This window comes from Pithys albifrons, chromosome 1 (genome assembly GCF_047495875.1).
Source record: "Pithys albifrons albifrons isolate INPA30051 chromosome 1, PitAlb_v1, whole genome shotgun sequence".
Classification (NCBI taxonomy): domain Eukaryota; kingdom Metazoa; phylum Chordata; class Aves; order Passeriformes; family Thamnophilidae; genus Pithys; species Pithys albifrons.
The window spans coordinates 43,442,983-43,467,066 of record NC_092458.1 but is presented as its reverse complement, the minus strand read 5'-3'; the positions used below and the strand labels follow the sequence as shown (position 1 = coordinate 43,467,066).

At 39.6% G+C, this 24,084-nt stretch overlaps 1 protein-coding gene across 3 annotated transcripts; it reads right to left on the bottom strand.

The window, feature by feature from the left end:
- Positions 1-12: 12 nt before the first annotated feature.
- Positions 13-23,564, bottom strand: OBI1 (ORC ubiquitin ligase 1). Of its 3 annotated transcripts, none has more exons than XM_071549632.1 (7): positions 23,421-23,564; positions 22,942-23,056; positions 18,866-18,943; positions 17,815-17,906; positions 16,142-16,390; positions 12,892-12,980; positions 13-4,016 (listed from the first exon to the last, which is right to left on the bottom strand). In XM_071549632.1, exons 1-7 carry the CDS (start codon positions 23,490-23,492, stop codon positions 2,513-2,515), a joined length of 2,199 nt encoding a protein of 732 aa, XP_071405733.1. In that variant the 5' UTR covers positions 23,493-23,564; the 3' UTR covers positions 13-2,512. The 3 variants fall into 3 exon arrangements, with proteins under 3 accessions (XP_071405733.1, XP_071405741.1, XP_071405734.1); XM_071549640.1 differs by having other exon boundaries at positions 18,866-19,001; positions 22,942-23,059; positions 23,421-23,510; XM_071549633.1 differs by lacking the exon at positions 22,942-23,056 and having other exon boundaries at positions 18,866-19,001.
- Between the last annotated feature and the right edge of the window lie 520 nt (positions 23,565-24,084).

The following is a 24,084-nucleotide window of genomic DNA, read 5'->3' as shown; positions in this document are numbered from 1 at the left end:
TGCAGGAAGAGATTACGCAAGCATGGTATCAACAGAACATAACCTGGAGAACTGAAATCCCATGTATAGCTGACAAATTTTTAAGTGAACAAGCCCTAGGCATTACATATAGCTGAAATTTTTGAGTTGATTGCATTAATCACACTACCAAATTTTAAGCCAAAAGGAATGCAAACTACATTAACCAAGTAAGACAAGAATTCAGAACGGTTTCAGCTTTACAACTTGTGACACATAAAATGCTTTTACTTACAGCACTGGATGCAATCATAATCTACTCATGACACCTGTGGCTGAGATCTGAGGGTATGAGAGAGCTTGGAAATCAAGTAATTATGGACAATGATGACAACTTTCTTGCAAAGTTACCATCCCAGAGCTGTGAGGTTGCTGCAACAATATATGTGCTCCCACAACCATTGCAAGTGAAAAGCCAGTACTCAGCCTGATGCCCCCACTCACTTTCCCCGCTAGAAAGTAAGAAATTTATGACCTTGATTTTCAGCTTGACTCTTCTATCCATTCAGGTTGCGTGACATGTACAGTCAAAGTATCCGTATTGAAGAGCAAGCCTGTACGTGGTGTTCCTGCCAAAAGTACTATAGAGTAGCATGAAAAAAATCTCCAATGTTTTCCTTTATTCTAGTTTAATATCACACATGACACCAGTTGTATTCAAGTTTCCTTAACTGAAAGTGAAAAAATGAAAAAAGAGAGTATAAAATGAAGCTCATAAATGCACTCCCCCAATGACACAAAGAAACAAACCCACAACCTATAGCACTTATTTACTGCATATTTATGACTGTTCTGCAACAGAAAGATGTTTTAAGAAAGTGTTTGTGGCAGCATTTTTTATTAGTAGAACTAGTCAAATCAAGTAACAGCTCATGTCCAGATGGTTTTGAGAACTCCCTCATTTCTGAAAAATATATTGAACAACTAGATTTTTTCTGTGACGATTAAAGTTCAGGTAGTATACTGAAAGCAGTATATGAAAGCAAAATGCCATTCTGCCTGAAAACAGTCCTTGCACGTATGGCTCAAATAATGATATTTTGGTAAAGCTCAAAAAAGAAAAGTACCAGTTTAGAATGAACAAAAAATGCATGCCCACATTACAACATGAAATGTAGTTCTTGTTCAAACATCTTACAGGACTTAACTCTAAAAAAGATCAGCCAGTCTACTAAAATTTTCCAAGTGGCTATTGCTCTTTCCAAAGGGACAAAAGGCAGCATATGGATTTTTCATATCATAGGTATTGATCAAGCGAGGGTGTCTATTTCTAAGAAATGCCATCAGAAGCCTATATAGAGAGAAAAAACTTGCATCTTGTAATTAAATATGCCCTTAAAAAACCACAATAATGCAAAGAAACCAATTTTGCTCTGCTGCTTAATTAGGTCTCCTCCTGTAGCAGGCCATCACATTATGTTGACCTATGCAATACTTTATGGAAGAGTCACCTCCAGAGAGGCCGAAAGCCATTTCCATCAACTGTATCGATGCTGACACTAGAATGGTAGTATGTCTAACAAGGAGGAGGAAGGGAGATGTTTTTTTGAACAAGCTCACATTTACGCTTTATTTAAGACACCTATTTTCCAAATTAGGAAAAAAAAAGGTTCCCCTTTTTTTTTGCTAATTCAATATTTGAGGCAACATCAAGGATTACAGTGCTTATAACATGTTTTATTCAATTCACATAGAAAAGCATGCAGTATTAATGTGAAATGGTACAGTATTAATGTAAGATGTTCAGTGCACATTAGGTAAACAAGTAATTAGCATACAAACCCATTTTTAAGGGCTATACAGGCATACTAAACACATTTAGAATAACAATGGTTTTTGGGAACTAAATTAAAAATTGTGCTTAACTTCAAAAAAAGACAAGCCATGAATGCAGTGCTAAAGAGATATTTTCTAACTGAAGTGCTGTAACCCTGAAAAGAAAGAGGCTGCTACCTTACACCCACTTTCAGTGGGTTTCAGTACAGTACAGTGATACGAAAAGTATGAGCAGCAACATTTCCTCTGGGAGGGAAGTTTTATGGCAAAACTGACGTTTAATAGCAACTTCATGAATCCATAGGATATATAGCCAGTAGCTGCCTTACACGCAAAAGATGTAATCTTTAGGAATGGGAAATGTAACCTTTAAAACTGATTCTCACATAAATGATTGATTTGATAAGACCACTTAGAACTGTCCTGTTCAAGGGAGCCATTAGCTCTGCTCATAACCGGAAGAGCATGTAATCTGAAAACAAAAGAACATTCAAAACACCCAAACCCCCAAGTAAATATAATGTCCAGGCAAAGAAAAGAATATGGAATGGTTCTTCCCTCAGAAAGAGCTTGAAATGGGCAAGGGAATGTTCAGTTTTCACACAGCTGAAAATGACAGGATCAGATTGCATGGAAGCAATTAAAAATTAAGTTCACCTGTAAATATTAAACATTTGCAGGTTTACAACTTTAAATCACATTTGATTTTCAAGCAGAGTCAGTTTTTGGTGGTTTTTGATGGACTAGCACTGGAAAGGCTGCTTTGAATTTTCCTCTTGGTTGACTGACTGACATTTTTATTTTTTCTTTCAGTTTTGAAGGAAGACACCCAAGGAGGACTAAGCTGACTGTGCAGATCAGACGACATCTTTAAAAAACAGGAACCAAACTTTTGTTCCTCAAACAACCTTTGTGAGTTACTGAACAGTACACCTGGGGAAAAGTCCCTTTGAAATAAAGAGTTTGGAGGTTTGGTACCACTAGCCACTACATTTTGGCCTGTAAACAATGGAAAGTGGTCATTCATATCTAGGTCAGATGGGGAGAGGTTGGAATACATAGCAGATTTCCAGCTAGTTCTATCGGCTGCTAGATCGCTTGTCTCTGGACAATTCATAGTTTGTTCTTCATTCATCTCTTCCAATTTCTTCTCAGTTCCATTCAGAAGCTTAGAGCACTCTGTTGTCTTTGAAGAATTATCAAGATCAGAGGACTTGAAGTTATAGCATGGACTCTTGCTGTTGTCTGACTCAGACATCATTGAGTCCAACTCAGAAATTTTATCGAGGTAAGCAGCATCCATAGATGCCTCACTGGAGGTTCTTGTCCGATTCATTTCAGAAGAGCAGAGACTATGTAGCCTTTTAGGTAAGCAAGAACTCATTTTATCACTAGATTTTGCTGTTGCCTCATCTGACTGACCAGCTACTGAATTTTGCTCTGATTCATCAAAATCTAAGTTCTCAGCAAAATTTGTTGGGCAGGTGCCCCAAAACCCTGATTTTCCTCCAGTAAAACAGTTTAGCTTCTTTTCACTATTACAGATGCTTGTGCTGTGTTCAGGAGAATCTTTGCTGCAACCACCTGAAGTGCCATGAAACTCTTCAAATTTCAGTTTTCTCAGGAATGTTGATGGTTTCCTTGCATTTTCTTTTCCATCAGGAGTGTTCAACTGAAGGCGACTGAGAGACAGAAAAGGAGTGCACGGTGGTGGAAGATCATAAAGTTCTTCATCCTTATATGGGGTACATTCCTCAGTTTTATTCCACTGCTCTTCTAAGCAGGCATCCATATTTGTACTGTTTTCATCCAGGAGAACACTGTGACATCCTGGAAATAATTCTTTCTTTGGGGCACACTGGGCATTTGAGCTATTCAAACTATCTTGACTAGAAGAGCTTAAACAAGTTCCACCACTTGTCAGTTGTTCAATACTGTCAGGACTGTGACTGGTAATCAAAGCTTTTTTCTCCTCAGCCTGGGTTTTCAAACAAGTTGCATCTTCACTGCTTTCCCCTCCTTCAGCATCTGTGGAAAGTGCTCCCACACTAACAGCACTCACTGTCTGGCTTCCTTTGCTTGCATTTTTCAGCTGTAAAAGCTGACATTCCATTTCTTCTACGTATTTATCATTTCTTTCCAGTGCTTTTTTCAGACGGTTCATTTCACGTTCACTTTGTTCCACTTTAGATTGAAGTGCAGCTATTGTAAACCTACCAAACCTGCAATAAGTAAAAAACAAAGACAATATTAATCTGGAATAAGACATTCACATGATGCTTTGCAAGCTCATTTCAAGATAGAACAAAGCTATTAAACACTGTGCTAATTTGAAAAAAAGAAGTCAGAACTTTTCCCTGCTAGTTATGAAAAAAATACTAAAATCATCGCAAATAACACAGAGAGAGAAGTGATACATAAGAAGACAAAATTAAAATATTAGTGGTAGCAAGGCAATAACAAGCAGATTACCCTTCCAGGGGCTGCTTCTATCAGTTCAACTCAAATATGCATGAAGAATTATCCCCTAAAACAATGGCAAAGATTTATGATAACATTTGAACAGTGGTCCACATCTTGAAATATTTACATTCAATCATTTTCCTACAGTACAGCAGTGTTTCACAACACATTTCTTTCACAATGTCACCTTGTCATATACAAAATGCCAATATGAAATGCAGAAACTGCAATAGTCCTTTGAGATGGTTTAAATACTTATACAGACCATTTCAATTACGTTTCTGTTAGACATACAGCTTTTCCTCACCCATTCTGTGGATGGTATATCTACTTACTTCAGAGTTACTTCGTAGGGGTTTTTTTTGTTTGTTTTTGAGCTTTACAACTGGAACAATCTAATTTCTATCTTGACTCCAATACAAAAACCTGCCACTTTCACCTGTGGTTTGTGAAAGTTGTGTGCTCGTGGGGCTTCCAGCCTGAGCACATTTTCAACTGCCAAGCTACGGACTTGCCTTTCCCCCATCCTCCACCAGCTTTTAACACTGACCTTCCCCAGAGGGCAGGTGAAGGTTTCAGCTATATGCCCTGACTAATTCTAACCTGTCACTGACAGGTGAGCACCAGGGAATTCCCTGCTCCATCCAAGGCTTTCAATTTACAGAAAGAAAAAAAATTAAAGTTCTTGGTATTATTAAAAAGTAGGGAAGGACCTGCAGCCACCCTACAACTGTGACAAATAAGATTTTATATCACAAAGAAATGACAATTCTGTTTGTGGGCTTACACTAAATCTCCACTTTCCATCTTTAAGCTCCGTGTTACAGTGTAAGTGTATATATTCACTCTTCCAGCACAAACACTGCCTGGAATTTCTACCTTTTTTCTTTGTCTCTCCTTCCCTCAGAATCACAGTGAATTTACATTCCGTTTTCCCCGTTCCACTCCCTCATCTCTTCTCAAAATGCTCCCAATGCAACCCTTAGACCAGTGAAATCTGAAGGTGGTATACCTGTGGCCTGCAACTATGCTGGCAAAATATCCATGGATCCATGTATACATTCCCAGCAAACAATTGAACTATATTCTGTTTCTTCAATTCACGAGCCCAAAGCAGAAAGAAGCTGCTGTATGCTGACAACTACAATACAATTAGGTGGGCAGTTGGGGAAATGAATAAGGGGTATCACAAGCCCCAAACAAACTGGGCATGAGTGACCAGATTTACTGATATTATTTCACTGTTCAATTGCTCCGGCATATTTAAAGAACTCCGAAGACGTTGCTGTAGATAGTTCAGTGGTGAATAAGATTCACACAACAGTTAAGTCAGTTCTGTTACAGCACTGCTACTAGATCACTTTTTAAATCAGATCAGCCTAAGTTTCACACAGTTTTGGTATGGACACTCACTGCCTTATTGACAAAAAATGCCAAGGTAGAAGTTATATTTAATAAGAATTTTTTTTCCCCTAAAAGAATCTGTCTGGATTGGAATTCAAAGATAGGACCCCCCAACTCCACAGCAGCTCTACTCAATTATCTTTGTATTCATAAAAAAGAAAACAGACTGTTTGTCATTTGCTTACTCTCTGGATAACAAGTTTTCTCAACTAATTATAGCGGTTTCTCCATTTCTAGCGGCACACGAGAGAGGAATGGGAGAAAAGGCACAGATGACTTTCTCTCTCCCCTATGAAACTAGATAAAAGCAGAATCAGAGCTCAAGAATGTTTCCATTATATTGTCAGGTGAAGGTGGTTACATGAAATAACCATCCTTATATACAACGCATTTTGGTTTACTTTTTCCTTCAGTTAAATGAACATAGGTTTTGGTTTAAGATACGAAAGGAGTCACTGTAGCAGGGCTCAAGCAAGACCCTTCCCACTTCCTAAGATGATACAAAAGTATTTATTTTGCCTTTCTCTAACAGACCTATTCTTATAGTCTTACAGGAGCACAACCTACACTACTTAAGAAAAGATAGAAAGATGATGCAAAAATACAATTTAGCTGAATAGCCAAGTGAGAGAACAGGAAAAATGCTTCTGTAAAAAAAAGGCGAGATTTTCTGGAGTCTGCTGTAACAGACACTCTGACATAAAAATTAAAGCATGTTTACATTTATATGCATACCTGGTAATTCCTTTTTAATGGAAGAATGGTGTAATATGTTTATTTAATGCAAATAGCATTAGTGACAACTTGAGATTTGCTTATGAGGAAGAAGCACTGTATTCTCAAGTGTAACTTTTATAACAAGTGTCCTCAGGTTAAAAAAATACAGTATGTTGTTCAAAGGCAAATAGCATCACTAATATGTTAATTGTTGCAGAGGGATGTGTTTGGGAATTTTGGTTTTCAGAAATGGAACATATGACAAGCTGCCTACAAAGTTACTTCTTCAGTTAGGATCATGAACAGTAATTGCCTTCTGTTCCTGCTTTGAGAGTTGCATGCAATTATTTACCAGATTTTCAAGGACATGAATTCTTAAGACAGCCATAGTACAATGCACATATTTAAGTCAATTACCCTATACCAGAAAATGGCATAGGTGTTTTAGTGACTGACCGAAGAGACCAGCAGAGTTTAAAAGACATTCAAATTCTGGGTAAAAAAGCCAGAATCCTCCTCATCTCCACAAACCACACCACCCGTAAGAGCTTTCTACAGTATAGTGAGCTGTGCTATAGACAAAGAATTACGGTCTGATGACAGTAACAACAGAATGCAGTACAGTTACAGGAAAATAAATTTAAGCTTCACCTGACAATCTAGGTACATTTCCTGAAGTATTTGAACTATTTCATACTTGGTAACAAGTTGATACATTCTTCAGTAGAAGATAAGGTATTTGGTCTACACGTGGTAAAAAGCATACATATACTGAAGGAAAGCCATACCCTCACACATGGACAAAGACTTTTGAGCGTTAGTGTCTTGTTCTTCAGTCATATCATTGAAAAATGATTTTGGATTTCACTCTTGTGCAGTTCTTACAACATAGTCAAAGCCTTTCCTGTCTCTCAATCCACCAGCAAGGATGCTGGGGGTGCACAAGAAGTTGAGAGGGGACACAGCTGGGACAGCTGACCCCAACGGACCAAAGGGATATGCCACACCATAAGGCATTATACTCTGAATATAAAGCCAGGGGAAGAAGCAGGAAAGGTGTGATGGCATTTGTTTTCCAAAGCCACTGTCAGAAGTGATGAAGTCCTGCTTTCTTGGAAACAGCTGACGAATTCCTTGTTTTGGTTTGCTTGTGCAAGGCTTTTGTTTCCTTATTTAACTGTCTTTATCTCAACCCATGCATTTTCTCACTTTTACTTCACCACTCCTCTACCCTGGGAGGAGAGTGAGAGAGTGGCTGTGTGGGCCTTAGTTGCTGCCTGGGGTTAAACCATGACAACTTCTGAAGGAGTCCATTCTTCAGTTGTTTCTTCTCGTCTATCAGTTCTGCAGCTACAGCTTTAGGGTTTTATTTTCACACATCAGTGACCACCAGAAGCAGGTCTGTCTGGATGAGCCCTTAAGTCCTATCAACTCAGTTTAAAACCACACAACCTCATACAAACATTTCTCTTAGTGGATAGTAAGCAGCTGCAACAAACATTTCCTGTCTAACCCCTTACTGAAGACTGGGGTTGCAAAAATGCTATGGAAACTGACTCCCCAGATCTAATCACCTGAATGCCCAGGCTGGAGACCCCCCTGCAGCTCAGGATGCATGAGCATGATCCATGCTACTTACCAAAGAGTGAAAAGTAGAAAACGACAATGTACAGTCAGGGCTTGTCAGTCTTAGATATGGGCAATGCCTGAGTGTACAGCCAAACCCAGTCCCGTAATTTAGATACACATTTTCCCTTGGGTTCTGCAGTTAGGTGGGAAGAAAGAGGCAGGAAATCCAAGAACAAACCAGTTAAAAGCCTTACTAACTTCTACAGCCCTTCTGTGGTAAGATGTACCAGAAGCAGCTGTAAAAGAATGAGTTCTGCAATCCCCCTCTACAACACCTATGTTTCTGCAGATCAGACAATATCTCAGTTTTTACACAGTTGCCTTAAAAGTATGTGAATATTTGCACAGGCATGTATAAGAAGGAAACAACAGTTACTGTCAGATGTGGGCTTTTCCTAGTAAGTAAAAAAAATGTTGTTGGATGACTGTAGAGCAGAATAGACAAGTCAGGTACATTCTTCCCTTTCACTTAGGGAATTGGGTGAATTTAGACAAATACGAAAAGTCTCTCCAAGCATTTTAATATCTTTCAGTGAAGCAGCACTGGTCTTCCACATAAGAAAGGCAGATTATAACCAGGGTCATCAAACAGCAAAATCTAGAAAGAATTACTTCACAATTAAAAAACCCCACAAAACCCTACTGGAAAACTCACAAAATCAAGAGTGTGATCTGAATGTCCTTACCTGTCTGCTTAAGGTTTAGATCTTCAAGCCTGGAGTGGGAGCTCCCTCAAGATTTAATGCTATGACTAAAGAACTCTGAGTTGGTTTGAAGGCTACTATATAGTACTTTCTCATACTTACTTTTAAGGCCACACTGCAGCTGGTCTGTGAAAACAATTACTCAACTGAAACAGCAAACTTGCAGAGGGGTCAGAACAGAGTCTAGTTTTCTGTCAAGGAAGATAGCAATGTTCCAACCCTCTGCATCCTGGACACAGGTTACCAGATGGCTGTTTGTAGGTTCTGTGAAATGCAGACTGAATTAAATAGTCTGGCATGAGCAGAAATATTTGAGTTAGATAAAAATTGAATGTTGTAAAGAATGACCTAAAAAGGCAACAGCCTTAGATTTCAATGTGCAAGTACCTGAAGTCACAAATCTAGACAAGATGAAGAGTAAAACTGGAGAAGGAGAAGCACTCCTCTCTCCTCAAACTACAACAATAAAACAACTCACAAAAGCAGAGAAAAGAAATAATGCAACAATTTTATGCACGTTAGAGATAGTTTTTCAGACTGGGATTTTAACAGGCACAAGGAATTAAATATTTAGGAAAAAAGACTCCTAGGAAGCCTAGAAGTCTGGTTCAAGCTAATTTGAATCTAACCATTCATAAAATACACTATACCCTGGAGTAGATGGACTTGCTAGTTATTTTCCTTCAGGTAAAAAGCAAATATCCTTTTGCCAAAAATGCTTTTAGATCCACTGTGCCTTGCCAATAGACCTAACAGTCTTCTATTTTAAGTAGAGGTGGCAGTAATAGGGTTTTATCATCCTGCAAAACTAAAGTTTTAGTTTTCTTGTTCTGTATCAGGAAAATGGAAGTCACTGAAAATTCATCAGAAGAAAGGGTAAACAGTGAGCAAACAACAACCACCAATCAGTCTGATTTGCCTAAGAAATGGGAGACTAGTGCAGGTCTTTGGTAAGAATCAGAGCAAGAAACTTACCTCTATTTGCCTTTCAGACCTGTGTCCCAGCTACACGATGTTACGGTATTCTGGTGAAGGTCTACTCTCAAAAATGTTTTGAGGTAAAAAAATAAAAAGCTAATCAATCAACATCATCTGTTTAAAAATTGTGTAAAAATCCCTGAGATGGCTGAAATATCAATTTTATTGACATACATGACATTTTTCAGCAGGTTTTAATGGATATGAACAAAGAAAAACCAACTCAAGACTATGATAAAAGGAAAGTTTTTTATTGACCACTGAAGAAGGCTAATTATATTTTTCCTGTGATGTAAGAGGTAGAGTCTGTGTTACAAAGGGATCATTCACCTGCCATTAGTGTTTCCTCTGCTGTAAAGCAAAGTCCACTAAAATAATCTGGGCTGTGCTATTCCACTTCAGTGTCATTTTGCACAAAATGAATACACTTGGGATATGGGGACTGAATACTGACAAAAACTTTCAAAAATAATTTGATATAAGTTGTATTTAGTTAATTTAGTCAGTTGCTTAAGCATGAATCCATATCTGTGACTGAAGCTAATGACAAATGAAACAATGGTGGTGACAGTAACTTACAAAGATCCAATTCAGTTGCAATTTTACATTGCACTAGAGACCCATCCAGAAGCTTTTCCAAAAATTACCTTCTGACAACTTCCGAATAAAGCACACTGGAACAACTGTACTGGCAAATAAGTGTACCTGTACAGAAACTTTTAATTCCATTGACACTGCTGGGCTCTGATGATTAATTCTGCCTTTAATTCTGATTTCATAAGCAAGGTAAAAAGCCTTTTATTGCAAGCCCTGTTCAGTGTGTGAAGCCTAGCTGAAAGTCCTGTTAGATATTATCCAAGTTTGCTATCAGAGCTGAAAGAACATTAAAAACAAGTCTTCTTGTTAGATCTGGTCTGGATATTGACCAGACTAATGACAGGAGGATGAAAGTTAATTTAAAAATTCTACTAACAACACTAAGATGGGAGAGACTTTCCTCCACTGGAAGGATGTGTCTAGAATTTGAAAGAATGGAGTTTGACACACCACCAACTTGAAGAAAGCCAATAAATGGGTTAATTACCACACTTTGATAGGAGCCATTAGCAGTACAAATGCAAAATGAGGTAGGAAGGTAACTTTCTAAGTAGCTATTTGGCAGAACTGGTACTGGCCATTTGTGCTAGAAGTGGCAGGTAAAGGGAAGCAAGAAAAAAGGTATTGCAAGGTATCAATATAAGATGTTGCAGAAGACAGAAGACAGTTTTTCTGTTTTAGTTAGTGCTATTGAGACTTGTAATTTAGTACCCAATTCTAAGCTCATAAAACACTGGAGATCCCTCAGTGCAGTAAAACCAAATAAACAGAAGTTTACTTTTCCTCTTAAGTTACACTTATCTAGAAGAACTGAACAAATTCAGTCTATAAGACATAACTAGGAATGAATGTGTACAGGCAGGGTGAATCGAAATTGCTAAACTTAAGGTGCTGAACAGTTTCTTCCAGGACAAGTTTTTCATTGCATATACTTAAATTCCTGTAGCACAGCACTGGGCCCAAAGTAAAGTCAAAACTTAATACAGCAGAATCAGGGTACAGACATACAAACTCCTGAAGTGTCTGAACTGTTCCTAGCCCAGTTTAAGACTGATTTATTCATGTCCTAAATGCTATGCACAGTTCTAGAGTTAGCATGGGTCAAAGACAATAGGCAGGCAGGATGTGCTACTTGTTCTGGAGACTAAACAAAATAATAGCAGAGACACAGACAGGCCAATCTAGCCGGCATCTGGGTTGCAAGACGGACCTTGAAACTGTCCAATTTCTAATAATGTTTGGCTATATCTGTGCTTCTAAAGAAGAAAGGGACAGGCTATTGTTTTAGGCAATATTGGAAAAGTTGAAAAAAAACAACTGGCTTGTAACAAAGACTAATTCTTCACACACTTGCCTCTCCAATATCTAATTTTTTTTGACCATGGTAAAGTATGCACAAACTAGAAGAAAGGGAAATTCTCTCCACTGGGGAGTCTACCTGATATGAATAAAGTAAAAATTATCTGGTCTCCTCTAGCTCTTCTTTTCTAGGATATATTTAGTTACATCTATTTACTTTTTGAGTTTGCCATCCTTGCCAACTCACTCTTGAATCTTATGGGAAAAGATATTCCATGCCATAAAAGTCATAGCCAAGACTTTAAACAGGGTTCTATCTTATTAGGGGACTTCAGGGCAGAATGTTCTTTTAGGTAGTCACAGCCCAAGGACCACGCATCTTCTCTCCTGTTGTCTGGAATAACAAGCAGCCTGGCAAGTAAGCTCTTCTGTAAGAATGAATTTTATCTTCCAGCAGTTGAGTTGTGAACTAGAACAAAATACAGAAAGCTCTCTTCTTACATTATGCAGGTGCCTCCCAACTCCCTTCCTCAAAAGTGCTGTATAAACCTTTGGCCAATATTGTTATTAGTTTTTTAATTTCTAAACCAATGAGAAAAAAAAAGGTAGAAAACTAATGCAAGAAAGGAACACAACTTTAAAATTTCAATACATTGCTTCACAAACTACTCCTGAGGAGGGGTACCTTAGAACACAGCTCTAAGCAGTATGACAAAGTTTCTGCTTTTTGAGGGCATTGCCATCACTGTTTTAACTGCTTAAGACAGAGTATTAAACACAGCTGTCAGTTCTGGGAACAATGTTCTCCTGCTGCAGAACCTCGATATGTTGCCCAGACTCAAAGCTATCAGGAACTTTCCTTGAGTAGGGAGCCAAACTCCACAAAACAAACCTTGAAGGCAGCAAAGGAAGAACAAAACAAATGCAAACACAAGCAAAAAGAACATCATACTTAGTAAGAGACCTTTTACTTTGACCATATACCAGATTTAGAAATTTCATAATAACAAGTTAACTGTAGACTTCAACTAATGAATCCAGTCCTTCAATATTGGCCTGGTGACACAAGGAATTGCAGCTGTAGTCAAGGCATATTCCGTCACTGTAGACTTACTGCTATTCTCTAAGTTGCACTTCTCACCCACTTGCCACATTTTTCACCCAAGTCTATGGCAATAAAAATTCCAAAGTCTACCTGGAGACACATATACAAGACCATGTATATCACCCCAATTTTAGGTTAAAGTCCTACAACAGTTAAAGAGTCTATAAATAAAATATGGTAGCTTTTAAAATATTCACATACTTTTGGGGTGATCTACTATCAACTTCAGCTTTCAGTCGCAAATTCTCTCTTAAAAGGTTATTGTTTTCCATGCTCAGTTTCTTATTTGCCTAAGGAAAAGAAAAGGAAAAAAATAAGTTTACAGTAAAACAGAAATTACTTCTAATATTTATAGGACAAGCTGTTTCTCCTTTTTAAAGAGACAGAACGAGAAATGTGAAGGCAGGAAACAGCCTTCAGACAGGGACACCACTTAAAAATCACCATGGGAAATGGTTTGCAAAACTGAATAGTGAACAGACATTTTTTATTTATATTCCCAAAATACATTGCAAGTGTCCTATCTAGGGAAATAAACACAGCAATGTTAGTTAGCACAGAAAGTCATTAAGGAGATGTACTAATGGCAATTCCATGTTTTTTTTTCCACATGACTAAATACGTTAGGTACATTAACATTACAATGTGCAGGTATCAGCAAAACTAATGTTGAACAGCTTCCCCCATTCCAAATTAGAGCAAGATTACTTTGTGGGGTTTTGGCTTGTTTTTAAAGCATAGTTATCCTGTGGATGTAAATCCATTATGACAAGCTATTTGCAGTCTTTCTTCACTTTCTTCCAGGATGTTGTGATTAAGATTTCTGATTCACAACCCTTCTTACTCCTTGAATTGAGGTCAATTCCTTCTTTTCAGTTCAGCAGACACTCTTGTGAACAAGACACTTCATATAAAGAGAAGTTTTCCTGCCATCCTGTTTCAGAACAATGAATGCCACTATCCTAACAAGCAGAATATACTCTTTGCACTTCATAGGCTGCTCAGTCTCTGTGTGCTAAAAACCACACCACCAGTTCAGGACTCGTAATTCATAGCCTCAATTGGATAATGCTTCCACTGCATAATAAAAGTACAATCTAGAGTTAGATCTGAAGACGGAGCTATGCAACTGGGCTCAGGAGTGAATATACTTTTTCAGAAGCATCAAACCGTGCAAGAATTGAGGCAGCAAACTTTAAATGCCTAGACAAATATTCCTAGCAATCTTTCCAGGTGAGAGGTAGAGAGAATGGAGCAGGAAAAAAACAACCTAACACCCTCCCTCCTCAACACCCAATATTCCTAAGGGCAGAAATAATAACTAGAGAGTTTTGGTAAAGAAGACAAGGGAAGGGTGAGCCCAGGGCTTAGGTGACTGGGTGTCAACTACTTGATATTCAAAAAATAAAACCACGAGAAACTATTCTGAAAGCAATGAGTAAGAATTCAGGAAACCTCAGTTCCAAAGAAACATCAAACTATTTGACAACATGGCCAAGACCTTTCTTTCCAGAGACACAGCTCCCCTGGTCACATAATGAAGTAAAAAATTTGATGACTTGCCTCACATTGGTAGGCAGGGCATCCACCTGGCATATGGCAAGACAGAACTGAACCTCGCTGGTGTCCTTCCTCCAAAGAGTGTTCTACCCTTCAAGCCAATAATCTGCGAGGGATCCCCACTTGCACCATGACGTCTAGATTAATGAGCTCATGCATTTTTAATGAGTGTACTTGGTCTAGTGTTTCTGATTTAGGTTTGTTTCACCACTCCTACACTTGTTTATGACTCCACTCAAAGCAATAATGCCTACATTGGGCATTCCTAAATTTGCCTGTTCTAGGATATTAAGTGATAAAGGTGGTTGCTATTTCCTGACTCAGTCTGGTTTTGAAAAAGAAAGTGATGACAACCATATTTGCTCAGGGATCTTCTCTCACTAGGAAGTGATGTATGGTTGAAACTCCTGGGTCAGGTAAGTACTTTCATGGATAAGAAGGCTTCCAGTTCCAGATCGTGTGTGCGGGAAAGAATTCTTGCTGTTCTGACTTGACTGTTCAGTGCATGCTTACAAGTGAGACAAGGTCTAAAAGAAGAGCTTATGGAATTGAGCAGCAGTTGAACAGGGAAAAGATGGGAAGAGAGCGTTGGACTCAATGACTTTAAGGGTCTTTTCCAACCAAAATGATTCTAGGACAACAGTTTAAGACCTGTGTCCTTAAAACTCATCTAAACCTCTAGTTGTTTCTAGCCCCTAACCAAATTCAGAGATTCCATAAACTTAAATTTTTTTTTGGGCTAAGGCTGAAGTTACACTGAAAAAAACCCCAAACAAACCCTTCCCTCAGTTCCTGCTATATTTTTCTTTTTCCTTACCTAGGGAAAAAGTTAAAAAACTTAAGTCATCACAAAAAAAAAGAGGCAGTATGAAAATCTTATGAAAAAAATACAAAAATTTAGGCAGATAAAAACTTCTTGCTGTGAATCCCCTTTTGCCATCTACTAGTAATTTTGAAGCTCCTGGGGTTCTAGAAGTGTCCCATTAACAACAGAATGGCGTAACAGTATAATGTGTACCTCTAAGACTCTAGCACAGAAGAAGTGTGAACACTATTAATGTTTAAAACCTTTACGATAAAAGAGTCCTAAATGCATCATGCTTCAGTTTTGCAGGAGGCAAGTCAGGATTGCTAATAGAAAAAAAACAAACCAGCATTTTGAATAATTACAATCCAGTTCTTTCCACCTTGATTTCAAATTAATTTTGAAATTTCACTCTTCTTCAGTGTTTGAGATGATCCTTCTTATGCCTGCACATATATTTTCCAAGATATTTTTATTTAGACATACTTTTCACACGTCTGTCTCCTGCATCCCTGCTTCTGCAGTATCAGATTTTCTTTTGTATTACATCAAGATGTATAAAAAGGCTGCAAGTTTCCAGTAAAGGATCTTCTGGTCATAAAATGCTGAAGCTTGCCTATTTTCGGTCAAAGGGTCAAGTTACTCTGTCTCAGCAAATTGCACCAAAAATATCGGTTAGCAGGGAGGGCAATAGTGCAAAATCTGCCTCAGCCAACTGTACTGTGTTTGCCCACTGAATGTTGTAAAATAGATATATTATATAGATTATTGCAAGCCTGAAAAATCTGGTCATCAATACTGTTGACAAGTGCTACTATAATCCAATTACCCCAGTCATAGAGTGACGGAGGAGTTGAAGAAGAGTCACATACAGGACTCACTAGAACAAGCAATAACATCAGACACTTGCAAGGGCTATGTGGAAATACTATGATACACCAACAGTCACTGGAATTCAATTTTTTTCCTTTTTCTTCTGGATCTATGAAGCACCCAGAGGTCACGCTGGCTCTCATTCCCATTTAACTAACACAAAACAGTTACAGTACAAGAAAGCTGAAAAAATGTGTTTATTGCATTTATTACCTCCTTTAGCTTTTCCACATTATCCATCAGTTTTTCATACATATCATTGGCAGCTTTCAGCTTTTTGCTCCAGTCCTCTGGTGTTTCTGGGCCACTGGTACTTGCTTCATTTGCTGACTGGCTAATTTCCTCATTTTGGCAAGACAGAGTTGATGCTGTAGGATCCAGAAGAGATTTCAGTTGTGTCTGTAAACTGAGATTTTTACCTCTCAGATCTTCTACTTCTCTTTGCAGCGATTCTATTTCATCCTAAAGGTGTCAAAAATTCACAGGAATTAAAATAATTCATGAGATTATTTAATAATACTGGCAAGTTCTCACAGCACTTTAGAAACATGGGTTCTGGCAAGCCCAGATGCATGCCTTCACTTACACATATATCTAAATATGCTTATATATTGTGCTTTAGGCAGGATTTTAATCAACCTGCACACTCAAGCATAGTGAAGATTTTAGTGAAGGGAATCCCTTGACTACACAAAGGACCCTGAACAAACGGGCGGGCAGACCAAAAGCTTCAAAGCATTCAGCAACATGAATCTATTATTAGGGCACTCTGTGGGAGGATTTCCTGTATCAGGAGTGTTCTTAAGGCTGTCCTCTGCTGACTCATTTGCTGTTTTTCAAGTGTTTTTCTCATATCATTCGTAAACATCACATGTTCAGATGCTCAGAGTCTCAAGATTCAAAATGGACAGAGCTCTGCCTGAAAAAGGGTGCTTTGGCTACACCAAAGTAGCAACATCTTAAGAAAGACTCTCAAAATGCATATTTTCACAAATAATAAAGTCTGCCTCTGCCCCCAGCATGGAAACAGCCCTTTTAAATTTAGGGGTTTTTAAAAAGAGATTTGTGTTAACCTATGCCTAGCTGTGTGAATTTGGAGTTGATTCAACAGAAAGGAAGGAAACCTCTATTTCCTGACTCCTTCTCTCATGCAGGATGAAAGAACCTGAGCTAGAGGCAAGTTTATCATAACAGACAGCTCTTACTTCCCCTGTGTTAAGGATATACACAGAGTCCACTTCCCTTTCCTCATTCTCCTCCCCAAGACATGTTACTTTCAAAAATATGTGATGTCTTCATACTGCTGCTACTAAGGGAACAACTACTGAGAAAAACTAAACATATTCCTTATTAACAGCTTTTCATCTTCTTCCCTTGAGAGTATGTTTCCAGCAGGAGAGTGGAGCATTCAAGCTCCACCTTGATGCATTCACTCACTTTCAGAAAACAATACAACAGTAATGCTGAAAATTAACCTATGCCAGAAGGTTACAGTGGGCAATAGTCTTTAAGAAGGAACTTAATCTTCCTGAGCAAGAGGGAATTACTTCAGAAAATGTTTGGATTTGTATTGAAGACAAAACAAAAAACTCCCTACACCCTGGGGGTAGAATTCCCACAAAGCTAAAGAATTGCCTGTACTTGACTACCTGTAGCTTAGAAAGAATATTACCATTACTGCAGTGGGATCACTTCAAGCACCAGCAAATGCTCTCTTGTAATCCAAGTCAAAAGGTTTAATGTAGCTGAGTTTCACGTAGATACAGTATAAACCTTTACTCAAAAATAGCAGGGCTCAAAGCAAAAAGACCATTTGTATGCAGTAATGGAACAGTCACAATTTATCTGGAAAGTCACAACAACCCCCACCCCTCCATCCCCCTTACCTCATATTCTTTGTGGAGCAATTCAAGCCTTGTTTTACGTAGGTGTTTTCTGACTGTTGGACTAAATATAGGATCACTTTCACTTGTTCCTCCTAAAGCAACACAGGATAAAAGAAACACTGGTATTGTCTCTTCTTCACCTCACAGCACTTTCCATATTATCAACTACAAATGAAGCCAATATTGGACCAATCAGATACCATGGGAGACTTAAAGTTCTTTCACTTTCAGAACAGATTCAACTTGAGTATCTACTTGTGGTGTTGAGAAGTCAAAATCCTGACTCACAGCAGAAGACATCTTTTAATTTTTTTAACTTTTTATTTTCCTTAACAGAATCCTATCTTATTTAAGAACATACTAACTAAAACAGAACTGAAGGGATGGGGAAGGGGTATCAAGCCTATATTTAACTAGTACAAGATAGCATAAGTTTTTAAAGCGAGATTGTTTAGATATATTTTTCTCTCAGAACAAAATAGCAGAACTGGCATTTTATGTCAAACAAAGACTGCAGTATTTCCTAGTTCTGAAGTTCAGATCCTCATTCAGTCCTGTAGCTTTGTCACATTTCTGAGCAGACAGCAATTTTCTTAAAAATAAAGCAAAAGGGAGGAAGTGAAGAACAAAACAAAACAAACACACCCAAAGTGAAAATTATCACATACTCATTCAAGACTCTGGATTGCAGTACACTATTTCTCAGCTAAAGGTTGTTCTGTTCTCTTAGGTTGCAATACATAGGTGGAGTACCTCAAGCAAGAATGCATATTTTTTCATTTAAAGGAACAGTCCAACCAAGATTTAAAGAACAATCATTGGAGGCATGGGGTACTTGCTGCCTTTGAATAATCTAGCCATTAACATACACATTGTCTTTGGAATTCTAACCTTGTAGCTTTATGTATGTTTCTGGAAAGACTTGAAGTTAATTCTTTAAATGCTGGTAAAAATACACAGAGGAAAGGTATCCAGACATCTTTGGACTCAATGTAATCTTCTCCAGCAGTAAATACCAGAAAGTTACTTCAAAGCCTGAAGTTGTCCTTACCTATGATTTCCTTGCAGGGATTTTCAGGTGTGATGGGAATCCTGCAAGCTGGGCACTGATTATTGTTCCTCAACCACACTTCAATACAAATGGAACAGAAGACATGGTTGTTCACACAGATAACTGGGTGACGAACCTTTTAATATTAAGCAGGGCGGGGGAGAGGGGGGAGAAAAAAACAGAAAGATGCTATGAATACTTTAAAACTATTTCAGGTAACAGAATATGAAAATATACAACTCCATCTCTCAGTGTAAGTCTGGTCCTGCAGGAAACTGACACTTGCTCTGCAGGACTACCTCAGAGTGACCTCCTGACTCACAACACCGACTTCCCTATTACTGAAGGCAACAAAGTTATTTCTTCAAAACTAAGGCTCTTGATTACAACAACTCATTAATACACAGTGTGAGAACAGCACCCTTCATTCACCCCACAACCTCCAAGAACTACAGCCAACCCCTCCAGAGAAATGCATTCCCCTCCCAAGGCAGAAGGAGACCAAAGGACACACACTAACTGATTTTCAAAAGTAGAAGGGATTTCTCCTGGCACCAACCAACACTTTGCCTTGAAAGAGGTGTCATTGAAATGTATAGTGTTACAAATTAACTTCAGCCTGCACATAATCAGCTTCATGGAAATCAGCTTAAAAAAGGATCAGGGCCAAAACTACAGAGCTGAAACCTGAACTAGCAATCACTAATTCAAGACTCCTGCTAGATATGCATTGCTACTAAATAAGTCATTACCCAACAATGGGGCAGCTAACTGAAGGATTAAATATTCCAATCATATACAGATTCCTTCAAGAAGCTTCCCCCCCCTTCCAAAACAGCAGGGTAAACAAACTTTTAGAAAACATTAATGACAATGCATTGTTCTCTCTTGTCATTTAACTATAAACCCTGTTTGAAAGTAAGTGTGCATAGAGGGACCAAATATGATGCAGAAGAAAAAGCCTTTATGCCTTACTGCAGCTGCTGTTACAGCTTATTGTAACACACACTCTCAAAACGCTTACAAGTTAACACGAGTATCTGTGCTAGGGGTCCTAAAAATAATTATTTGGTTTTTCTTCCACCCTCTCTTTGCCCAAGAAATATATTTTAAGACACAGAAGTATCAGTACATACTATTTTAGATTCTACTGTACTGCAAGTTCAAGAGAATCCTTTCAACATTAAATGGAGTCCTCATCATCTCCCAAGATATTCCTCTTTAAAGATATTCCTCTTTCATTCTATTCGTAAAGCAGTCAAACTAAAAAGGAAAAATGAAAAATTGGCAGGAAGAAGCAAGCACCTGGAAAGGACAGCAAACAGATGAGATGTGTCCTTAGTAACTGTACCCAAATGATGAGTATTGCACAAGCTAAAAAAGAAGCATTTTACCACTGAAATGCATTTGGATATGAATTAAGGCCCAGATCTGTCAGCTTATTCTCCAGTTCACTACCTATGCCTCTTACATGATTCACAATATTTTCAGGATCTCCAGTATGACAGTCCTGGGAGTCAAAGGAATTGTCTATACATAAACAGACACTCAAGTTACTGAAGGTCTGAACAGAGAGACACTAGATTTTCAGCTCTAAGGAGGTTTTTTTGTGATTATTGCAAGCATTAGCACACCAATACTTTGGGAAAAATTAGATATTATGATTTTCATTATTTTTTTAAAAAATCTTGTTATTTACTGCTTTTCTTTACCAGAAAAAGTTTTCTCACCACCAGCAGAAAAGAATCAAAAAGCCAGAACTTTTCCTCTAGTCATATTTCTTTCTTATCAGGAGTAGCCTGAGAATAGTTATATGGATAGTGATAATAAGATATAGAGCAGAATAACACAAAATAACCCAAACAGGAGTGCAGGTCTTCCCCCTCGGGAGCAAGAGACCCTCAGCTACCCCAAACCTGACACAGAAGCACACTTCTTGCAAGCGAATGATTCCTCAATATCTCTAGCAAAATAGTAAGTCACATTTATTACTCTCCAGGGTACAGTGCTTCTGATTTACACACCTTTAAAAGTTTCGTGTCAGGGCTGGGGTTTTGTACTTTTGTTGGCTCAGGATCCACACAAAGCAACCCATGTGACAACAGCAGAAGCGACTGTGTGAAATGTCACACAATGGCTTGGGGTGCTGCTGCCCTTCCCTGAGTCCCTGAGCCACCCACTGTGACAAGCCCAGGGGGTGGGGATCATGACATACTCATTACTAAAAAGCATTTCACTTGAATTACAGCACAGTTACTGTTCTTTAATTGATCATAACATCTAGAAAGACTACAGCTCATTTGAGAAGGCTTGATTAGCTAGGTGATTTTGAGAAATTTCCTCATTTTCCCCCTTTCACACAATGCGATTCCTATACAGATCAAAATCAAATTCTGTACACATCTACTTCACTTTGTAGGTACTTCTGGACCTTTGGAGCAGGCGCATGGAAAAGCAGGCACCCTGATACCAGTGGATGAATCCCCAGACATCCCATGCAGTTTCAACCAATAGAACTGTGTGCTCGAGCCTAAGCAAACTGTCAACACCAAAACCTACAGGAGAGACCTTCAAACATTCTGGGACAAGTAAACCTAACAGTCTGATGCAGACAGCTTCTGATCTGCTCACTAATTACAAATCAAGATATGTTAGAAGACAGCCCAGGCTGCGTTAAAAGAACATTCAGGTGACAAAGATGAAATCGACCCAAGCAATTAACTCTTTTTATAAACGGTTATTTACACATCTTGCCAATATTCTTTATGATACTCTTCACATTAACAAAAGGGGCTAACTTGTCCTTCCTTATCAAGATTTTTGCTTTGTTAAAAACAATGGGTAGTCAACATTATTGAATAAGTTTCTCTGCAGTACCTCTTTTTTATACCATTACGCAGAATGGGTATTTTCTATTTCACAGTCAGACATTTACAGATTTTTCAAGGCTAGCAAGAAGTACATTCTGATTGTAGGGTGGGCCTTCTACTTGATTTGAAGCCTATGCTACAAATCACAGAAGCATCAGATTATGTCAACTCTCCATGATACTCTCTGCTTCCCCCTATAGGACAGGACAAAACTGACAAGACTTTTTCCTTAATTAAAACTAAGTAACTTTCTTTCTCTAACCTTACTCCTGAGAAGAGCTTTTTCTGACAAGGTTTTCCAATGAAGTTCCAAGCCAGAGGCAAAGATGCATATTAAAAAAAAAGGACAGTCAAATCTGCCAATTTTGGCAAATTTTAAACAGCTTCACACATCTAAACCCAAAAGCATTCAAATACCTTTATTATAGGTATTATCTACAGATTCACTTATATATAATCTCAATGTATCATCAGTGCAAGATGGCAAGACTGGAAATCTCTTCCAGTACTAACTCAGGAACATGAATTCCTGAACAATTCTAGAAAAGAAGCAGGAGTATGAAACAGTGGTTTGAAATAACCCAGTGGCATTATAGCAAGACCTGAATGAATACCTGACCAATCTGTTAAAAAGTAACTAGGATCGGATTCGAATAGCGAATACTTTGTCGCTTTGTTTTGCTCTGCTGTCTGCATTACAGACACAGTACGTTTGTGTTCTCCTCCATTTTCATGAAATAGATAAAAGGAGAGGTAACAAGACAACAGCCAGGAAGTCAAGAAATGAGTAATAATTATTGCTAAAACTAACACTGTCAGAGTTAGGAGCACTGACAGTGCTACACCTACTTTATAGCTTAAACGTGCTTGCTTTTTTGTTATCGCTCCAGCGGAAAAGGCTGAGAGTAAAGGCCAGGTGAGGTAGAAACAAGCCAGACAGCAAATGCCTTGAACATAAACGTAAAAGGCTATTTCTTCCCTTGTAATCACTGTTGTGCTTTAAGAGGTTAATTTTGTTTGAGGGAGCCAGAACACAAGAAAGAAAAAAAGAGTAGTAAGGAATGAGCAAGGAATTTGAGAAGCAATTAGTGACAGCTATGAAATTAGCTCTGGGGCTTTTACAGAGGAACAGACTAGCAAGAGCCTTCTGCTTCCCAAGGGATAAGGAAAGGAACTGAGAAAGGGCCAGAAAGAAGAAACGAGAACCTTTCTCTCCAGACTGCTGTAGTTTTCCTGAAAATCCATGTATTTTGGTTCCACATGCCCTCTTTTGTTTCGCTTGTCCTCCGCGACACAGCACCACGCTCAAACACCGAGTATTCTACTGGTGAGGGAAATAAAAACCCAGTTCTCAAACCCTTCTCCTCGGGAGTTGCAGGGCCGCGTCTCCGCAGCCTCGGGCCCCTTGCTCGCCCGACCAGTCCCGGGGCGCTCCTATGGGGGCGACTCCAGCATCCCAGCAGTGCCAACAAACCTTGGCCGCAACCGGGAATGTCCGGGATCCCCAACAGAAGGGACCCCACACCCCAACTTTCTTCCCCGCGCGGAGCCAAGAACCCTTAGAAGAGCCAATCCCGGTGGGAGTCAGGGCGTCAGGGCCCCTGCGCGGCCGCCGCCGCCAGCCGGACCCCCCCACTCCCCGCATGCGGCCCGGGCCGCGGGACGGGCAGCGGCGGCGCCGTTACCTTGCCCAGGCAGATGTGGCAGGTGATGGGCAGTGTGAGGGACAGCGTGACGCTCGGGCCGTGCTGCGCCATCGCGGCAGCTCAGCCCGGCCCGGCGCGGCCCCACGAGCACGGAAGTCCCGCGGGCGGGCTGCCGGCCCCGGCCCCCCCAGCCCCGCTACGGCGAGCCGGCGAGGCCAAGCCGCCGCCCGGCGGAGGAGACGCTGCGCGTTGTTGCAGCGCTCCCCTGGAGGGCGGGCGGGAGTCGCGGCCCCTCACGGAGCTGCCGGGGTGCTGCTGGCCCCGCATGGCAACCCAGAACGTGGCCCGGGGACACCCGTGGAGTTCTGGGCCTACGCGCGGCCTTCCTGGGGGGAAGCACCACGCCATGGGAGCGCTGGTGCAGTGCCCGAGCAGGAGGCGGCCGACGAGGGTGACAAGGGTGATCTCCTCTACCCTGATAAACCTATCATGTGCTCAGGTTTCATAGTGCTGAATTAAATAAACTGGCTGTTTCAATCCTAATTCCCCAGAGTCACAGTGCCAAGCCCCGTGCCATGGGCAGGGACACCTTTCACTAAACCAGGTTTCTCAGGGCCCCATCCGACCTGGCCTTGAACATTTCCAGCGGTGGGGCATCCACAGCTTCCCTGGGCAAACCTGTTCCACTGTCTAACCACACTCA

What these genes read in the sequence shown, in the direction of transcription:
- OBI1 (XM_071549632.1), bottom strand. Translation starts at nt 23,492, where the DNA reads ATGGCGCAGCACGGCCCGAGCGTCACGCTGTCCCTCACACTGCCCATC. An exon ending in ACAGCAGTCTGGAGAGAAAG is followed by an intron (nt 18,944 to 22,941) that starts GTTCTCGTTTCT and finishes TTTGTATTGAAG; the next exon opens with TGTGGTTGAGGAACAATAAT. An exon ending in ATGTGGAAAAGCTAAAGGAG is followed by an intron (nt 12,981 to 16,141) that starts GTAATAAATGCA and finishes TCTTTTCCTTAG; the next exon opens with GCAAATAAGAAACTGAGCAT.